The following is a 20,014-nucleotide window of genomic DNA, read 5'->3' on the forward strand; positions in this document are numbered from 1 at the left end:
ATTTATGCTCATCATCTTGGTCGTCTTAATTCATAATTTTTACTTGCGCTATAATGGAAGACCAACCAAATATATAGTTGACATTGTATAAAAAGCATTTTTACTGAATAGTGCGTAATAAGTGTGACATGATACATTCAAGGATCTAAGTAAAATGATACAGATGATATTTTGCTTAATGTTAATTATAGGATGATAACAAGCAGTTGAATCTCTAAAATTATTTGTGGGGCTACATTGTGCTTGTGGCTTTTTCTTTATTTTTTGAGGAAGCAACTCCTTGTTTACATGGCTGAAATCCATATATCATGCACCATAATCTTTTGCAGAAATAAGCAAGTATACGTGATTTTCAAAATTTTTATTTCTTGCATTGCATATGTACGTATGACTTGGGATGCTAGTTTGATTGCATTGAGAAGAACCTTGGAGAACATGAGAAAAAATACAGACACACTCAGAAAACAACTTTGTTTCAATATTATTTAGATTGCAAAATGCAAGTGGTGCTTTTCAGCCTGCCTATTCACAAATCATCTCGATGTCCTAAACTCGAAACACAAAAGCTCTTAAATCGAGGCATTTACGTTATTGTCTTCCAAATGAGATTCCAAGTTTCTGCTACTTGTTTGTTCCATGGAAGCTTAAACGATCACCCACTCAGATTCACAAAGCTCCTCATCCAGTAACTCTGATTCTCCAGCAAGCATGGCTTGTGATGGGAGTTTGTGCTCAGGTTGATCAGATTCTGCATTCAAATCCTTCGAGCCAGCTGCCTTCTCACATTCACAATGTTTCTCAGGTTCCATTGCCAAACAAGACTTGCATGCAGTTCTCTATAAGTAAACAAAGAAAGAAGAATACGTCAACAAAATTTACTAAGAACATTAGGCTAATTCAACCCTGCAGATATGAATTCAGGCTGCCCAAAAGGATACGTAGATGAAGAACAAGACTTTGGTGTTGTAAAAGGTCAACGAGGGGAATAAATGGGGAAAACAGACACTATAAGAAAGAAGTGTACATGATGAGCCTGGGGTTGCTCTGGACAATCAGATGTTAAATGATATTCGTTGCTATCCAGCACAGTGGAGCTATCCTCAATCTTCACTTTGTTTGGCAGCTGCATAATACTCAGGTCACTAACATGCTTGCCCTCGGTCTCCTCTGCTGTGTGGCCATTTAGTCCCTCTGCCAATCAAATTGAAAGAAGAATACTCATCAAATGATGAGCACAATTATTTTTTCATCAACTCTTAATTTAAAAAGACAGAAACTGTAAGCACGTTTTATGGTCAATTCACTCATCCCTAACTCAACCAACCAAAAGAGTAGAGGAAATACCAATAGCTCAGGATTTCAAGCATACATGACATTCAAATTCACTATTTTGAGAGGCAAAAGAAGTACTAAAAACTGCCCATTGTTTTACTACTAAACTGAAAGGTAGGTTACCAATCAATTTCTTCTCTACAAATGACAAATAAAAATTTGTAATGAATCCCAACACCAACTCCTCACTCCTCCCCAGGGCTGAAATTTCACAGTTCTGCAACTGTCAGCAGTCAGCAGAAATTCAACATAGGCCCTGAACAGATTTTTTCAAAATATTATATTTTTAATCTAATTAGGCAAAGGGCAAAAATTACTGTGGAAGGAAAACAAACATGTTAAGATTGCAAAAGTAACTGATCCCAAACTTAAGCTAATTATTCTTTTATGTTTCAATTGTTATTCCTTCCATTTATCACTTAATTCCATATTGCAGAAAATAGATCACAAAAAAGAAACAGGAGAAGAGAAAAGAAAAGACAAAACTAAGAATTATGTGAAAAAGAACATCAGCCTATGACACCCGTTAAGCAAGTACAGTCTAAGACTCAAGCCAAGACATAAAAAATTATCAACAAATAACTGCATAGCAATGTCTGGAACATCCAACATTTTCTGATGCAGATAAAAGAACAATGAAAATTAAGCAAACACGAAACAACAACAAATAGAAGACTAATTACCATTGATTAATTCTTTTGACAAGGTGCGACCAGAAGAAGACAATTCATTCTCCAGAAGTTGACATGCGTTAGAGCCTGGAGAGACAATGGCATTAGGAAAAGGCTGGGCAGTTGATAATTTGGCTATGCCATCTTGAGGATCAAAGTCATTGGTTTCCCCTGCTTCTTTCTGAACACGAAATCCACCACGCCCATGACCTTCAAATTTGAGAATTTCAGATGAAAATTCTGTCTCCTTAACACGATTTTCCTCAAAGCTCATTTCCCTTCCATCATTGGCTTTTAAAGTAAATGACAAAGTAATATCTGCCTCTTCAACAGTTTCCATCAAAATTGGTTGGTTAGAAGAATTACAATCAGATGGTCCGTCTTTATGGCCTGCATTGGCTTCTTTATCCGGTAATCCACCGCCATGGACAACCCTTTTTGCATTTTCAGATGTAGTAGTTTTCTCTTGTAAGGAGTTTATTATACTCTCAGGGAGCACTTCTTCCATGAACTCTGAACAGAATTGTTTCACATTTGCCCCTGCTGTAAGCAACTGGTTTTCACCATATTCAAGATTCTGTCCGACAAAGCAATTAAACCACAAACAGTCAGGTGATTGAAGTTCACTGATCATTGAACCAGACTAACTGATCAGATCAAGCAAATAGGAGGTAGTGGACTATTAAACACAATTGAAGCAAAAACACAATTATAATATCTTGTAACAACAAAAAAAGGAAAAGGGAAAAAAAAATCTCATTGCTAGAATAAATCATGAAAAACTGTACACAGCTCCATCCACAAAATGCTCATCCTGAGATGAGAATGCACTCTTGAACAAATTGAAAAGCCATGGAATTCATCAATGTTCTATTTCAAACTAGCCACAAGAAATTCAATCCCCACAACCACCATAAGTACTGGGGAAATAATAGCAAACGTAAGAGAAAACCAAAACAGTTGTTTCAAAAGTAACAGGAATCAAGAATACAAGCCCAATACCTCCTTTACAATGTCATCGATCTCTGAATAGAAAGTTTCAAACTTTTCCCGTATGTTTCCAATCCAGGATAAACTTTTCACTCGATTATCCATGACCAGTACATATGCTAGGCTTCAGCCAAATAACACCAAGACCAGAATGCCTTTACCTACAAAAATAACTTCAGAAACCTGCAAGGAAATTTCCACTTCTTAAGGACAAAACTGAGAAGGCAATTTTATGCATAACCACTTCATATGCCAATGTGCGTATACATCACTGTCCATCGTTTACTAATTACTCGAATGTTGAGTACATATTGCGAGATATCACTCGGTCATTCTATATATGTTAATAATTATAACATAGATACAAATTGGAAATGCAACCGAGGTAGCCTGACAAAACAAGAGAGTAAATAGATGCATATGCATGTCCAGACACACAACAGCACAAAATACTGCTAGTGCCTCTGATCAATGCATAAACGCAAACAGAGTACACAAAGGTTCAGGAAGGCTAGGCTTATGCGGTCATCAACTAGCACCTTATACTTGCTATTAAGGATCTAACCGCATCCCAGTAATGCTGACAGGGAAATTTAAGCAGGGACATATCAAGGTTAGATACGACAAATTAATGAAAGGACACTCATAAATAAGAATAGCTCCCCCTTCTGCTTCGCACCAACCCAGACAGTAAACTTCTTAGCTGCCTTGGTTTCACAATCGAATGTCTAACAAAAACTATGTTCCTCTTTTTTTTTTTTTTTTTTTTTTGGTGCCAACATCTGGTTCAACATTTAACTATGATCAAAAGTTAGCAACCACAATCTTTAAATGAATTCAGCAAAGTCTATCAATTAAGCTCTAAATGTTACTAGATTATCAGCTTAAACAACTTCCAATTTGTCATTACCAAAGCAAAACATATCAGCCGCAAAAGTAATCCAAGAATAAAAAGAAAAGAGAGTTTATAACTAAAAAGACCATCAGATTAACCTTAAAAGAAGGAAAAGAAAAGAAAAAAACCCTTCTTTCTCCTTCAATTAAAGGTTTGATCACTTACAAGTTCGAATTTTTCGCCACCCCAGACGCTGAATTCTTCAGAAGATCGACAAATTAGCTTGAACCCAGATGAATTTAGCATCAAACACCTCCGGAAAAGTAGTTTCTTTTACCATGTACCGATTACAGGATGTAACGGGAAGAGCAGCAACGAAGGCAAAACCTAGTTCAGTTAGAAAAGTAGTAGTAGTAGTAAGTAGTAACAGAGAGAGAGAGAGTAAAAGAGTTGAGCAACTTTAATGGGTTTTCGGAATTTCCGAGGTGCTGTAATTAAGGAGCAATTTTTAGGAAGCCCCATCTCCGATTTGAAAGGATTTGATTAATCCGATTTTTCTTTCCTCATCCTTCTTGAAATTGAAAAACATATAAGCAAAAAGAAAGAGGCTCCAGAAACAGAAAATTTCCCCCTTGGAAACTTCTTCATTTTTTGCAACACTTTTTAAGAGTTAAAAACCCATTAATTGGGCACATAACTAGATGTAAGAAAATTCTACATATGGGTCCCTAGGGGTAACTTTCTTCTTTTGTATGCCTTTATCTTTTTCTTCCTTTTATTTATTTATTTTTTAATATTTGACACGCTTTCTCCTTTCTATTATTATGTCTATGCTTTCGTTACGAATATTTGCATATGCAGATGGCTTTTTTTTTTTTTTTTAATTTGCTCTATCATTTGTTATTAATCTTTTTGGTTTGTACACAAGAAAAGTCAACAAATGATTAGTTATAATACTCAAGCTATGCTCAAACCACTAAATACTATGCACTAACCGGTAATTGTTCAAGGCTAACTACTTCTTTTGACAAAATCTCGTACCTTTAAGTTTTTTCTTTTTATTTTTCTTTTTTGAAAAACCTTGTGGAATTGAATTCGTTTAGATTGCTATTTTTGAAATTTTTATAAAAAGTTATATTATGGTAATTTTGATATATATTATATAAAAAATAATTAAAAAAATATGATAACAAAAAACATAAAATATTTTAGATGAAAAATTACAATCCAAACTAAGTACTGCTCCACTGGTAATACCAACCATATTGTACCAAAAAAAAAAAAAAACATTTTTGGCACTTTTCTCATGGTTTTAAATGCAATGGTTTATACAAGTCACCATATTTACACAGTAATTTTCTCTTTGACCATTTCACCTTGAATCTAATCATCCATGAACGTGCACCCAAAATCGTGTCTTGGTGATATTGGTAGTTTGCCTGTCTAATTGTAGGATTGTCATTGTCCATGTAAACAAAAACCAACAAATATTGACAAAAAGCGAAACGACCAATAATCTTTTTGGTGCATCTAATTATTTGCTGTCCATTTTTCTTCAGCTTTGGTGATTAAGTTTTACTAAGTTTTATCGTTTCAATCCATTTCCTTTCTTTTTGTTTTTAACACAAAAAATTGAGTCAAATAAGAAAAGGATAAATCTTTATAGTCGTATATACACTAGTTGTAACTTTTTATTCTTTTCTTTTGTTCTCTTCATCCATCTCAATCCACATTAACTGTTAAAACTTCAAAATATATTTTTAGTCTGCCCTTCTCCTGACCAACTCCATTGAAGAAGCAAAATTTTGACATGATCCCTTTCAAAACCGTATGAGAAAGACATTAATTTTAATAACTAAATTGAAAAAAGTTGTGTTTGAAGGATCCAAATCATCAACAGGTATAAGCCGATAGCCAAAGTCTAGGAATGGTCCCATCAAAAATAAATCTCCCACTCTGGATTGTTTCTAGAATCAAATGCAAAACCTTAGGACTCCATAATCATGAATCTTTGCGTTTGTGGAGGATGAGTAACCAATGCATGGGCTTCCAAAATGGACAACTCAGTAGATTTTACAGTGCACGTTTTTTCGTACATTCGCTGTTCTATAACCTAATAAAAACATGTTCAATTTTGTCTGTTCAGTACATTGAAGAATGTGTACAAAATTGGATTCGTCTTGCTCATTCAAATGGTCCTATCTGGACCATTAACACTATCCTGCGAGCAACGAAGGGAAATCAAGAGGACTATGAATTATGGAATTGTAGAAAAATACACCGTAATTTCCATAGTCCAAACATGCTTTAAAGAAAACTCTCAAACACTATCCGCAGTTTCGTTTTATTGATTTTTATTCAATTTTTATGTGTGTTTTATGACCCAAAAGTTGCTGTCATCAAAATGTCCCGTCAAATGAGCCTGGCAGATGAAGGAACTGGATATGGAGTCTTGGTCATGGATGATTGAATAATATATAATATGTTGCAGAACTAAGAAGCAGACTTGATTCATACATCAGCTAAATTGTAACATTCCATATGATATGACAATCTATCCTGCCTGATTTCAAACTGTTGTAATCAAAGCACAAATGTGACCTTCAAGCAGAAATTTTTGAACCTTCATAAGAGAAGATGTTTCTTGCATTCTCATAGCTTATCTGAGCAAGTTCTTCTCTGTCCATCTCAAGTAAAAATGCAACATAGTTAAGCACATGATGAATGTTGGCTGGATGATTAAGGGTATCTATTGCCAACTCTGATCTGTCTCCTCCCTCATCTTGGAGTACAGAAGCTTCCTTGGCAACAATAGGCAAACAACCTGAATTTAATGATTTTGGTAAAGCATCAGGGGCATCAGTTTCTAGTAAAATTCTTTCAAGAGGAATTGCCTGCAGAATCTTCTTTGCCTTGCTTTCTTCCACAGGCATAAGATGCCCGGAAATCGAAAAATAAGCACCAAGATTGGCTAGTTCAGGAACTAATTCAGCAGAACCCATGTAAGAATGAAGCAAGAAACCAGCAGGGAATGGCCCTAAAGATTTCAATATTTCAATCATATCATCAAAAGCTTCCACACAATGAATTGATGCTGGCCTATTGAGTTCCTTGGCAAGTTGAAGCTGCTGACTAAAAACTTCAAGTTGATCTGCATAATCAACATGACTTGCCCATGGTGCTTTGTCCAATCCAATCTCTCCAACTGCAGCTTCAGGGGAAGACTCAAGAAATTCCTTCAAATTGTTCAGCCAATTGGGAGTTCTGTCAGGGATAAACCAGGGATGGAGACCAAAGTTTGGAATAATACAAAGATTGCTTCCACTCATTTCTTTCACCGACTGCCAGTCTTTTTCAGAAACTCCATTGACAGCAATATGGACTACTCCTGCATCAAGGGCTGTTTTGATTATCTGAGGGGAGATTTTATGGATTCTTGGATCTTGGAGGTGACAATGAGCATCAAACAATTTCATCCCTCTATGTTGATGACCCATTGATGCTAGCTATCTTTGGCTGGTGGATTAGTAGGTGGATTGAAATGGTCAACGGCTAATAGTGGAAGCACCAGCCGAACTCCTCATAGCTAATTGATTGTAGCCAATTATTGTGAGGCTAATGTTTATGTGGAGTTTTTTTTTACCCCTTTCTTCTTCTTGTAAGTGGGAGGGTTTTGAACCTCCTACTTACAATCCATTTTATGGTAGTATCCAATATAATCCTTCCATTTTTATATGTTTTTAGTATATATAAAAGATTTCAAACCAAAAACTTCTCACTAACACCTCCTTTTTCTATACTATCCAACCCATTTCCCCGCGAGCGTTTATGTAGAGCTTGATTCTCATAGCAGCAGCAAATTACAAATATCCCCAGCATTTCTTCATTATTTCACCTTCTCTTGATGTAAACTCAAAAAAAAAAAAAAAAAATTAAGATACCCACAAAAAAAACAAAAAGAAAAACTTATAATATATATCTTGTCCTGAAATTATTTTTTAAAAAATCTAAATTAGCCCCTTGTATTCATAGATTAAAACCTCATGCATGTGGGGTCTCATTTGTAATCGTGGGTCAGAAATCTTCCATATGTATTTTGTAATTAGAGGGATTGAATCCAGAAGTAATTTAATTATTCACTTAGTATATTTAATCGGGTCGGTCACATGCCACTGTCTGTTCTAGTGAGTACGTAAATCATATTTGATGTGATCAGGATGCAAACAAGTGAAAAAATAATTAATAAAAAAAATACCAACAAGAAAAGAAACTTCGGAGAATCGAGCTTTAACCTCGTAATTTCCGATTAAAGCATCTTTCTTGCGCCGCAAACTCCGAGGAAGAATTTTTGGAACCTTAAAATTAAAGCTTAATTCCATTAGAGTCCTTCAACAAAGCCAAAATCTCAATTCAGTCTATCAAAGTAAAAATCCGGAGCCAAATTTAATTATTGTATTGCTATATCAAAATTGTTTTACACTCGACCAATCTTAAATTACACAGGTATCATCAATTTATGGTAACTAATAAAAAACTTAGACTTTTATCACATAACCCCGTAGAAAAACTTGGATATTTTTAATCTTCTAACACTTCCCTCGCATTCCACTTGCCAAATGGCTTAACCTAGTTTAAAAAAAAAAAAAGAAGAACCAAGTCATTTAGTAACTAGGCTTAACTTAGTAGAGAAAGAACTAAGTCACGGGTGAACCAATAAATATGGTGATAAATAAGGAGGAGGGATGGGTTGAGCAATATGAAGCAGGAAATATAAATGAGAAATTTTTAATTCAAATCCTCGCACTTATGCTAAAAAAATAGGTAACAAACAAACGTGTCTGATACCATGATAAAATACTTGGATTTCCATCACGTAATCAATTGACAATGAACAAGATAGTCCAAGACCTTATATATATGACTAAAAATCCTTGAAATATAATTTTTCAGTCTCTAACAAATTTTTGTTCATGGACATCTCTACTAGGAAAGTTCTAGCGAGTTTGTTTGAATATTAAATTATTTGACAAAATTTATTTACTTTATAATCAACACATTTTCTAACTACTTGAGTAATTTTATCCTTCCGTTTTATTGAAAGTGTCATACTTTCCATTTTAGGATATCTCAAAATAATTTTCAGATTGGAGAAGTTAAAGCACTTTTTAGTTTCTCTTTTCAATATAACCCTTCTTTTTAATCATACGTATATTATCATTCAAATTTAAAATTTGAATTTATGAGGATAAAATTAAAAATAAAAGTATAAATATCACAATCAAATCATTATTTTTCAAAGTTGAATTCCCAAACATAACTAAATAATTGGAACCAGTGAGTATCACAAATAATCAACTGTCCAATCACGCTCAGTAATGTCCCGAATGTCCCTTTCGTGCTGGATCGGTTGACTTTCTTTGTATCGTTGTACTTCAAGTGTAGTCTTTACTTCAACCTTTGCCAAAGCAACACATCAAAGCAAGATCCGCATTAGATACCACCTTTCTTCACACCATTCAGTATCAATCAAGAAAAATTTTTCTGTGGAAAAAGCACGCAAAAAACAATGGATAGCAGCAATTCCTTTACAATAGAAGAAGCCACCATCCAAGAAATCCACCAAGCATATGCAGAAAACAAGCTCACAACGAGGCAGCTAGTCGATTTCTACTTGCAGAAAATCGACACCCTCAATCCCATTTTGCGAGGTGTGATTGAAGTTAATCCTGATGCGAGGGTGCTAGCAGACAAGGCTGATCAAGAAAGGCAGAAAAATGGCGGTGGATCTCTTGGGACATTGGGAGACTTGCATGGGATTCCAGTGCTGCTAAAAGACGTATTTGGGACCAAAGATGAGATGAATACAACTGCAGGGTCCTATGCTTTGATGGGCTCGAAAGTTGCTAGGGATGCTGGAGTGGTGGAGAAGCTGAGGAAGGCAGGGGCTATCATTTTGGGTAAAGCTAGTATGAGTGAATGGTATAAATTTCGTTCTCTAAGTGGAGTTCCTAATGGTTGGTGTGCCAGAGCCGGCCAAGGAGTGGTAAGTACTAGTCGCATTTATGCTGAATACTAGCATTTCTTTTTTTACCAAAATCTCCCCCTTTATATAGCTTCCCTTGATTTGCATTCCTTTCCATGCCCTGTACTAACTTATGTTCGTTGATGCTCTGCCTGAAAGGCATTGTTACCTTTGATTTCGACTCAAAGTTTATGAAAAAAATGTTAGTGTAAGAGTAAAGGGTTTCAATACATTTACATTAAAATGTTTGTAGCTGGTGTTCTCTTATATGGATAAGTAAAGATCTGTAAGTTGTAGGAGGTTATTAATTTTAAAAACATCGGAAGTTTATCAAGTCTGACATTTTTTTGGCAAAGGGAGAGTTAAAATTTGTCTAAGTCCTAAAATTGGTAATGTGAGGAAGATAGTACTTTGATTTAGTTTATCATCCCAAAATGTACAAGACTGTCTTTTTGTTTTTGTGTATGCACTAGCCAAAGAGTTTTGCGAAAAGAGAATCAGGGAATGTACTATTTTCAAGAATTATTGAAAATGGCGCAGTAGCTAGTATAGTTGGATGAACATTAAGATGGTTCCATGCTGGGACAAGCAGACCAAAGATTCTCTAGTGTCTAAATTGGGATCTCATGAATTCTAGTTTGATTTGTATCATGCCTAAATTGGGATCTCACGAATCCGACCTGGACAGTACGTTCAAAAGTCAAGGTTGTGAAGATTCCAGCTCAACTAAGGGGTTACACAAATATTTCCCTTGCGATGGCTCATTTTCTTTGACGCCTACTCTGCTATATTTGTTGTCATCTCTTTCAGAATCTTTATATGGATCTTTCCAACTTGTGGATATTAATTTACCTCCTGAATATACAATAAATTCTGTAATCTGATTTTGGATTTAATTAATAACATGGTGAAATCCAGTTAATCTTTTTTTTTCCTGAAAATATGCAGAATCCTTATGTTCACTCTGAAACACCTTGTGGGTCAAGCAGTGGATCAGCAATATCTGTAGCTGCAAATATGGTGGCAGTCTCTTTAGGAACGGAGACTCACAGCTCCATCATCTGTCCAGCGGATCACAACTCCGTGGTAGGTTTCAAACCTACCGTTGGGCTTACCAGTCGAGCAGGTGTCATACCAATGGCACCACGCTGGGACACCGTTGGGTAAACACATGCTTCTAATGCTTCATAAATCTGCAAATTTTTCACTAAAGGATGATTGTTTTGTGATTATGTGATCATGAATCCAAATGTGTTCTAGACTCTAAAATGTGCCTGAGTTGAACAGCTCTCGCACTTACTTTTAACTGAGAACACTCTTCTTATATGGTTTTACAATGCAGGCCGATATGCAGGACCGTGTCAGATGCAGTTTATCTGCTTGATGTGATTGCAGGTTATGATCCAAGAGATGCAGCGACCATTGAAGCTTCTAAATTTTTTCCCAATGGAGGTTATAAACAATTTCTTAGACGAGATGGTTTAAGAGGAAAGAGATTAGGCATTGTTAGACATCCATTTCTGGAAAAGATACATGATTCCGCTGAGAGTGCATCCTTCAAGCATCATGTTGACAAAATAAGGTTAGAAATTAATACAGCTATTATTACTGTAGGGATAAATGAAGGAGGCAGTCGTAACTAAATGACATGCAAATAAAAGAGCACCATGACCGTTTAAACATAAAAAGGGCTACTGATCAGTTAGAAACAACCACCAACGGCCTTTATTGTACTGAAAATTAGCAGAGCTATTCCTAATTTTATGTCTATGGTCTATAGAGGAGCAAGTGAGCTGAAGACTAAAAGGGCTACAAGACCCTAACCGCTTGAAATGTGGACATATTTCTATACCTTGGCTGTGATGTTTTCTTATGCTTCTATATCCATAAATGCCAATTGAATCTTCTTGAAACTTTTAAAGACAGGAAGGTGCAGTGGTAGTGGATAATCTGAAAATAGCAGATGTTGAGACAATTCTAGAACCCAATCACAGTGGCGAAATATTGGTAATGATGGCTGAATTCAAGACTTCCATTAATGCTTACCTGAAAGAGCTGATTGATTCTCCTGTCAGTTCACTGGCTGACATAATTGCCTTCAATGAGAACAACCCTGAATTGGTATTCCACATGACTTTATGTTGTTATATCATCACATATGCAACTATTTCGAATGAGCTTCTTAACTTTTGTGCCTCTGCAATGCTCTTTTCATGCCTTCGTTAGAAGAGTAAAACATTAGTCTGTGTCGCATTTGTATGCTAGGAAAAGCTCAATGATCATGATCAGCACACTTTTATCAGTGCCGAAGGAACAGAAGGATTTGGGGACCAAGAGAAGGCTGCGGCGGAGATGCTGGATAATCTTTCTAAAAATGGATTCGAGAAAATGATGCAAGAATATCAGTTGGATGCAATGGTAACACCAGGATCGCGGGGCTGTGCTGTTCTCGCAATTGGGGGTTTTCCAGGAATAACTGTTCCAGCTGGTTATGGAAAGGATGGCATGCCATTTGGGATCTGTTTTGGAGGGTTGAAGGGCAGTGAGCCGAAGCTGATTGAAATTGCTTATGCCTTTGAACAAGCTACTAGGGTACGGAGGCCTCCTCCTTCCTTTGTATAGGAAAAAGCATACATGCATTGATTAGGTTAATCCTGCCAGCATCATCTCGAAAATTTTCGAGTGCAGCGTGGAGCGACGCTGATGCTTCCAATTTCCTTTATGAATCTGTCTTTGGATTTTCTAGCATAACCAAAACAGAACTGAAAATCTGGTTGAGACACATAACATGTTGAAAGTATTTAGCCCTTTGATTTTCTATAATCCATGTTGAAATCAGATAATGTGTGTGCTTTTAATGCTGTTTAACATCAAGTGCTTTGAACTTTCGCCAGGGTGCACTGGCAGTGTCAAGTAGTGAATAACAGAACTGCAAAGAGAAATGATAGCTAAATTTCCCCATTCTCAGCAGTGGGCAAATTTTGAAGCAAGGCTTGTTCCCTCATTTGTGTGGTTCCCTTTTGCTTTTGGTTCAAAATTCAGTTCATTTCAACTTGCATTTCTACTTAATATTATCATGTTTTCTCTTTTCACTTTTTTCGGTCGATTTACAATCTTACGCTCAAAGATCTACATCACGTCACAGAATAGAATGTGCTCCAGTCTTACTATTGGACTAAATTGTTCTTCCAACAAGAAGATTTCTTTCAATCAAGAATGCATTGGCAAAGAAGTCATTTTGGGGAGAAAAAAAAAACCCCCTGCTGTTAGTCAAATAATGTTGACCTTCTAATTTGGGATGATGTCAGCACAAAATTATGATAAAACCCCAAAATGCCCATCAAAACTCTTGGCATTTTTTTGTTTCTCTTTTTCCTCTCACAAAAAATGCCAAAACGATGATATGTTATCACTTGTCACAGCAAGGCTCGCCGAATTAGGCGACTTAAGCAAGACCCTGCTACAATTATCATCATTGTTAAAAAGCCTTGAAGCTTTAATCCCTCATTAAAACATTCTAGGAACAACGAATAATTAATCTCAAAATCACTATAATAACAAAGTGATTATAAGTAAGCCACATTTTCTAAAGGTCTTCAACAAAAGAGTTGTCAAGCTCCACGAGAATAGTAAAAAAAAATTTAAAAAAAAATGCTCATTTGATTCATTGACACAAATTTAAATAAAATTTGCCATTAACAATTAAGGCCCATTAGTTTCGTACCTCCATATTGTGTTATCTATTGTCACATGATTCTTTTAATTTCTTAACATGCCAAAACATCCACACAATTTTCCTCTTTTTCTATAAAGTGAAAATTTGATGGAAAGTTGCCTCTGTAATGTTATTGATTGAAATTTCAGTATCACTCTTGATTAAATATTAAAGATAGCCCCGGGGGGGGGGGGGGCGCTAAGCATTTTATATAAATCGCAGCAAAATTATGTGTACATATACGCAACAACAACGGGGAATTTAGTGGACACTATAATCTAGTGGACATGGTTCTAGAGTTCGTCTATGACAATTGCCATAGCCAGAGTTATTTTTCATTCATTTTCAACTTTTCATGAAACTAAAAAACAGATTATGTAGATTTTTTAAACATTAAAGTGGTCATGTATAATATAACAAACTATAGGGGATAAACAGTAATTTACCCCTATATTAGCACATTACAAAACCAATGAATGCACTTTACAAACAAATACAACAGAGGTGAAAATAAATCGTGAAAAAATAATCGATGAAACAACTGACTACTAAATAAAATTGCTTGTACTTACTGGAATTGAGCTCCAGGCAATGCCTTTTTGAGTTTTATCCTTTTCGAAACAACTAGCTTTTCGGCCCTATTGGTTATGCTTGGTGGCCCTTGTTTTCTTATAACACTTGTATTGTGTTTAATAATCTCCTGAATCCAGTCCCTCATGCAAGTCGCTTGAAAATGAGTCAACGTTTAGCGTACTAATTTCATTAACATCTTCGAGAAAATTATTCCAATGCACAGAGACTATGAAGTCCAGAATAAAAGAAGCGCCACATCTGGAGCCGGAGGCGTTTTATATTTTACAATTTGATCTTTAAGTTCTCAAAGTCTCTAATACGCAGTTGAATTTGCAATTTGATCAGCAGCTCAAGCGAGAACTTGTTGATTGGGTACAAAACTATATTATTTAACCAATCTTTGAGCCAATATTCCATTCTCTCTTTACCAGAATGAACCAACATTGAACTCGCTTATTTTTTAGATTTACATCACCATCCAATTAGAATAGATAAAATGTGTACTCGTCGTCAGGATCAAGAGCATCTGGGTCAAAATGTACATCCATTTTCGCCTGAAGAATTAAAAATTTAAAGGTGGGGGGGGGGGGGGAGCGGCATTTTTTTTAGTAATTACAACATGTTGAGCCGGAAAATAATAAAATCATATAGTATTATGTTAGTCAAACTTGAATTACAGGTGGTCTGGAATAAAATGTAGTGTTGTTTGTAAAGAAAAGGTGTTTGTCTCATTACAACTTCTATGCACTTCAATCCCTAGTGGAATTGCACCTTATACTTGAATCCTAGTACAATTGGTGCTAGATCTGTAAGTTGATCAACCAAAGCAGGATCAGAGACCTTAATCTAAAAACAAGTCAATTCCGTCTAGGAAACTGCTTATTGTATTTTTGTATAGTGCTACTTTGGTTGTATTTTGTTTTGGTTTGACATCTGCAGAACAAATCCAGTTAGGATTCGAATTGTTGATCCAAGTTCCAACAGGTTTATAACACTTTCTCAATCCTATATAATCACATAGCAAGCAACCTTGATAGTACCACGCAGTAATATTACATAGTTAAACTTTTGGTTGTTGTCTGAGCAATAATGGGTGTCAAGGGCACGAGTATTGGTGCTGTTTTCTTTGTTATTGCATCTGCTTTGCTGCTTCTTTCTCCTTCACCATCCGCTCATGCAAGTCCTCTCCTGAGTGCCTGCCGTTTTGATCAAGTGTACCAACTTGGGGACTCCATATCAGACACTGGGAATTTGATCAGGGAATCTCCACTTGGAGCCGCTTTACCTTTCGCCAGAAATCCCTACGGTCAGACCTTCTCCCACCACAAAGCCACCGGCCGTTGCTCTGATGGACTTCTCATGATTGACTACTTTGGTAAATATATATATAAGATTCTTTTGATCTGCCCTTCCCGCTGTTAATTCTTCATAGTATTGCCAACCAACTTGCAATAGCTATTTTTTTTATTTGTGTGCGTGTCACAATTCAGGCTATTTTAATTTTTTCTTCGTCTGGTTTATTCTTGTTTTGAACACTTGATATAGAGCTTTGCTTTTTATCAACTCACTCCATATCTGATTGTCTTTTCTGGGACAAAATCTGGCAAAAGATTTCTTTCTTTCTTTCTTCTTTTTTTTTTTTTTTGTTATAAATGCTTTGCGTGGAGGACGTAGATGCCAATGAGTTGCATGCATGATGGAAAAAATTCGAACTATCGCCGTCTGGTGTGTTACAAGGAAATTTAGAGTGTAAATTATCCAGAGTATTATTATTATAGTTCTTGGCTGCCTTAACTGAAAACCATGCGCAACTCTTGCCCTGATTATCCATTTAGTTATACTGGTTAACCCTGCAGCATTATGTTTATCTGCAATCTTCCGCTGATGTTCCTAGTGGTGATTCATCATCGATGTTTGCCTTCCATGTTTATTTACTTATTTTTGTTTATGTAGGCTATCATAATCACATCCGCTAACTGAATATTTGGATCGTTGTTTTAACACAGCCCAGGCGCTGGGTCTACCTCTCCTGAATCCGATCAAGGATACAAAGGCAAATTTTGAGCATGGAGCAAATTTTGCCGTAGCCGGTGCTACGGCACTATCATCAACTGTTCTTGCTCGTCATCATGTTAGAAATCCAGTGACCAACAGTTCCCTTGACGTACAGCTTCAGTGGATGAAAGATCACTTTCACAAATTTTGCCACAATGGTAGATTCAAATTTTATATATGTGTCGTGCATTCGATCGTGACAGTCATTCAACTTTTCTCAACTTCTATTAACTTTTTTTATTTTTTGGCATGACACTGAATTTTGTCCCTTTTCTTTTTGTTTAACAGATTGTGAAAGGAAGCTTCAAAACGCTCTATTTATGGTTGGTGAAATCGGAGGCAACGATTATAATTATGCATTCCTTCAGTACTTTGATGAGGCTAGAGATACGCTTAGAATTCTAGAGTTGGTACCTCTAGTTGTTGCCAAAATTAAGCATGCTGTTGAGGTTAGCTTTTGCAGGCTCCTCCTCTTCTTGTTAGCACTCTTGCTGCTTTTAATTCTCTTGCTTCTAATTCCTTCTCCTTTTCTTTCAATGTTGTATTTCAGAAAGTGATTAGTTTTGGAGCAAGGACAATAGTGGTTCCCGGGAACTTTCCAATGGGATGTCTGCCAATTTATCTTACAAAGTTTGGGCTGGAAAGCGAAGCAGGCGAGTTCAACGAGAATCATTGCATATGGCTATTGAACAGCTTTGCAACTTTCCACAATGATCACCTGAAGAAGGCGATTGCCGAGCTGCACGAGAAGTACCCATATGTAACAATCGTCTATGGAGACTACTACGCTGCATATGAACAGCTTCTCAATCTAGGTGAAACTGAAGGTAAGTTTGTTAGTATTTACCAGTTTGAATTCTTAAAAGAAATCAATTATTTCCAGTAGGAGGAAGGGGTATCTGAAGCATCCACATCTGGTCATCTAATTTGTTTGTCTTATTAGGTTTTGAGCTACAAAAAGCTTGTTGTGGAGTTGGAGGGCTGTACAACTTCAATGAGACGCGAATGTGTGGATTTCCAGGTGTTAAGGCTTGCCGTGATCCCGAAAGATACGTCAGCTGGGATGGAATTCATTTAACACAGGAGGCTTACCGCATGATAGTGGATTGGTTGCAAGCTGATCTTTTCTGGAAATTGCGTTGCCATCATTGAACAATTCTTCAAGCTCCTACAGTAGTAGTAGTACTCGAGTCCCAGTTTGCTTTTTCAGTCCAGTAGCTTAGTTTAGTTTTAGCTAATGGGAAGCTCTTGTGTGACTAATTTCGTCACCAACTGTTTGAGCACTTACTTTTGTATGAAACTTTTTCAGTTTTTATCGTACTGGGTTCAAGATTATGAAAATTTTATCTAGTTCTTGGCGAAAAGCTCTGTAAACTTCTGCCAATCCAAGCATCAAGGCGTCTAACTTAAGGAGCAAAAGAATCAAACCCACAAATTTTATGTATCAAATGTCAATACTGAAACAAATGCACCAATAAGCTGATTATCAAGGTCAGGGCAGCACTGCGTATTTAATAACAAACAAACTTTCTACATAACCGGCTAATAAACTCAAAAAACCCAATCTGCAATCAGGTGTCCTCAACTCTTGAATCAAACACAAAGCTCGGGAATGTAGTAGTGATGTCGAGCAGGAAGCGATGCATCAGATCTTCTATGTACATGTAACAGAAGTAGCAGATATTCCATTTCACGCTGTTGTAGTTTTTGTATAGTTCGTTAACGAGCATTAATGGGCTTTTTCATCTCTCCTCTCATTATGTTTGCTTGTCTAGAGAGTAGAGGCGTTTTATCGCATGTTATGGCATATCTGCAACATATCTGCAAGAAATTGCAGAGTTTCATCAGCGTCATCATGCCATAAACCGAAATACGTGAATCAACAGAACCAAATCTGTTTTTGGCAGAACATACAATGCAAAAATATACTTTGTACCCTGCAAGTGCAATCCAGATAATTAGGTCATGCCTGCATTCTGTTTTTACTTATTGGATCAATATTGTGTCTCCAAAGTACAACCACTCCTGAATTTGGCCAATCGGTATATCATAGCAAGACTAAGTAGGAAAAAAGGACCAAACCGTACTAATTATATTGAGGAATGATTTGTATTGTCTGTCAACAGCTGAACCTTGAGCTTGATTTGGCTAAAAAGTGCTTGTCATGCCATTTACTTATATGAGATTGAATCCAAACTTATGCTCAAGTTTGAGCTCAATCAGCATCCATCAAATAAAATAAAGCTTGAATAATATAATTTAATATTTTTTGTCATTTTTAATAAGGCATATAATTGGCATTCTGCTAAGATAATTTAATATTTTGGATGAGGTAAGATTAAATTATGACATTCCACCAAATATTTCACCCTGACTTGTCACTTGCTGCAACTATAATATACACGATAACATTTCCAGCACGAGGACGAGTTGAGGCTCTGGATTGGGGGCCGAGGATCTAAAGTAGGATAGCAGTACAAGATTGCCTGCTCGTGACTTGTAATAAAACCGCACTCATGCAACTTTGACATGCTCAGTAGTACTCAGGTCTTCTTTCATGGCAGCATGTCAATCTCTGATACTTGGAAAGCCTTGGGAAGATCGAATGTGTAGCTGTCTTAGTACTCGATTGCAACTTTGACATGCTCTGATTTCAAGCTCAGCATGCATCTCCTAGACACTGAGACCAATTGAGAACAAATGCTCAAGATACAGGAGTCGGGAGTTTTTTCGCTTGCATTGGTCAGACCAGACACGATTGGACCTTGGTTCAATGGCCAGTTTGAAACTCTCCCGTCCACTAGGTCAGGATCTAGTACATCACATCGCACATGAAGCATATCGCTTTTTGTTCTTAAAAAAATTCAGATGGAGCAGCAGTGCACTTGTTTAGTCAGATGATTCACCCTCCAATTCTTATACAAGTGTCTTTAAGCTCCCTCTCTTCCACAGAATAGGAGTAAATTAGATAGTTGTCATTTAAAAAAAAAAAAAAAAAAAAAAAAAAAGAAGCATTGGCAAGACTAGAGATTGGGCTGTCATTTGAATTCAATTTTTTGAATTGGGCTCAACATGGTTAAGGTGTCTGAATAGCCGTTCTTCATGTTTTTTTGAATTGCACTCGTAGGAAATATTTCTGCACTATGCTTAAACGATAAATTTGGTTCTCAAATTGAATTAAGAAATTTGAATTTCTTTTTTGCTATTTTGATTTTGATTTTTGAGCAAATAATTTGGAATTCAATAGTTAAGAAGTTAGTGATTCCATGATGATATAATTCCAAAAGTTAAATTGATGGATGAATTTCAATACGCACTTATTCAACTCACCGCAGAACCTAAGTCCTCCAAATCCTTTTTTCTCCAATGAGATTTGGGTAGTTTTCCCTATCAAATAATAACAAACAGTCTCTCTTTCCCATTTTCTTCAAACCTCAACCAGCCAAATTCTCCAAAGTTCAGCACCCACATCTGAAGAAAGCCCATCACGCTTCCACAAAAAGTCAGCAGACACGACGGAATGGCCTTAGAATTGGAAAAATTATTAGCTTGGGTCTGGAAGGTTAAGGACTAAAATAACATACATGAGTAGATGGATTTTGTTGTGACTTAAATTTTGGTGATCAACAGAATTTTATCTATTTAACGTCACTTAGTTGCAGTTCTTTTGAAGGATGCTTACAGTCAGCATGAACTCAAAAAAAAAAAAAAAAAAAATTATTCATCCACTTACTTATATGAAGATAGTCTTTTGTGAATTTCGTATCTAGTAAATTTATTTAGTTTGAAAAATTATCTCGCAATATATAAAGACTAGGTTT

General features: G+C 36.2%; 4 protein-coding genes across 6 annotated transcripts; 2 read left to right on the forward strand and 2 right to left on the reverse strand.

The window, feature by feature from the left end:
• Positions 1–457: 457 nt before the first annotated feature.
• Positions 458–4,485, reverse strand: LOC113726141 (uncharacterized). Of its 2 annotated transcripts, none has more exons than XM_027249688.2 (5): positions 4,054–4,485; positions 3,006–3,176; positions 2,016–2,580; positions 1,025–1,191; positions 458–836 (listed from the first exon to the last, which is right to left on the reverse strand). In XM_027249688.2, the coding sequence occupies exons 2-5, from the start codon at positions 3,096–3,098 to the stop codon at positions 645–647; spliced, it is 1,017 nt and encodes a 338-aa protein (XP_027105489.1). In that variant the 5' UTR covers positions 3,099–3,176; positions 4,054–4,485; the 3' UTR covers positions 458–644. The 2 variants fall into 2 exon arrangements, with proteins under 2 accessions (XP_027105489.1, XP_071930569.1); XM_072074468.1 differs by having other exon boundaries at positions 3,006–3,154; positions 4,054–4,256.
• Positions 4,486–6,287: 1,802 nt separating this feature from the next.
• LOC113726142 (uncharacterized) lies at positions 6,288–7,514 on the reverse strand. The gene has a single exon (XM_027249689.2). It carries the CDS (start codon positions 7,323–7,325, stop codon positions 6,432–6,434), a length of 894 nt encoding a protein of 297 aa, XP_027105490.1. The 5' UTR covers positions 7,326–7,514; the 3' UTR covers positions 6,288–6,431.
• Positions 7,515–9,306: 1,792 nt separating this feature from the next.
• Positions 9,307–12,693, forward strand: LOC113726143 (probable amidase At4g34880). Of its 2 annotated transcripts, none has more exons than XM_027249690.2 (5): positions 9,307–9,871; positions 10,799–11,013; positions 11,193–11,432; positions 11,773–11,971; positions 12,116–12,693. In XM_027249690.2, exons 1-5 carry the CDS (start codon positions 9,395–9,397, stop codon positions 12,470–12,472), a joined length of 1,488 nt encoding a protein of 495 aa, XP_027105491.1. In that variant the 5' UTR covers positions 9,307–9,394; the 3' UTR covers positions 12,473–12,693. The 2 variants fall into 2 exon arrangements, with proteins under 2 accessions (XP_027105491.1, XP_027105492.1); XM_027249691.2 differs by having other exon boundaries at positions 11,205–11,432.
• Positions 12,694–15,227: 2,534 nt separating this feature from the next.
• On the forward strand, positions 15,228–17,348 carry LOC113723937 (GDSL esterase/lipase At5g03980-like). The gene is made up of 5 exons (XM_027246895.2): positions 15,228–15,513; positions 16,145–16,351; positions 16,482–16,642; positions 16,744–17,020; positions 17,137–17,348. Exons 1-5 carry the CDS (start codon positions 15,228–15,230, stop codon positions 17,343–17,345), a joined length of 1,140 nt encoding a protein of 379 aa, XP_027102696.1. The 3' UTR covers positions 17,346–17,348.
• Positions 17,349–20,014: the final 2,666 nt, after the last annotated feature.

Source organism: Coffea arabica, chromosome 2c (assembly GCF_036785885.1).
Source record: "Coffea arabica cultivar ET-39 chromosome 2c, Coffea Arabica ET-39 HiFi, whole genome shotgun sequence".
Classification (NCBI taxonomy): Eukaryota; Viridiplantae; Streptophyta; class Magnoliopsida; order Gentianales; family Rubiaceae; genus Coffea; species Coffea arabica.

Excerpts from the sequence above, each read along its gene's own strand:
- LOC113726141 (XM_027249688.2), bottom strand. The coding sequence starts at position 3,098 with ATGGATAATCGAGTGAAAAGTTTATCCTGGATTGGAAACATACGGGAA. Across the intron at positions 2,581-3,005 it reads TCGATGACATTGTAAAGGAG|AATCTTGAATATGGTGAAAA; the intron begins GTATTGGGCTTG and ends TTTGTCGGACAG. Across the intron at positions 837-1,024 it reads AGCAACCCCAGGCTCATCAT|AGAACTGCATGCAAGTCTTG; the intron begins GTACACTTCTTT and ends GTTTACTTATAG.
- LOC113726142 (XM_027249689.2), bottom strand. The coding sequence starts at position 7,325 with ATGGGTCATCAACATAGAGGGATGAAATTGTTTGATGCTCATTGTCAC.
- LOC113726143 (XM_027249690.2), top strand. The coding sequence starts at position 9,395 with ATGGATAGCAGCAATTCCTTTACAATAGAAGAAGCCACCATCCAAGAA. Across the intron at positions 11,014-11,192 it reads CCACGCTGGGACACCGTTGG|GCCGATATGCAGGACCGTGT; the intron begins GTAAACACATGC and ends TTTACAATGCAG. Across the intron at positions 11,972-12,115 it reads ATGAGAACAACCCTGAATTG|GAAAAGCTCAATGATCATGA; the intron begins GTATTCCACATG and ends TTTGTATGCTAG.
- LOC113723937 (XM_027246895.2), top strand. The coding sequence starts at position 15,228 with ATGGGTGTCAAGGGCACGAGTATTGGTGCTGTTTTCTTTGTTATTGCA. Across the intron at positions 15,514-16,144 it reads TCTCATGATTGACTACTTTG|CCCAGGCGCTGGGTCTACCT; the intron begins GTAAATATATAT and ends GTTTTAACACAG. Across the intron at positions 17,021-17,136 it reads CAATCTAGGTGAAACTGAAG|GTTTTGAGCTACAAAAAGCT; the intron begins GTAAGTTTGTTA and ends TTGTCTTATTAG.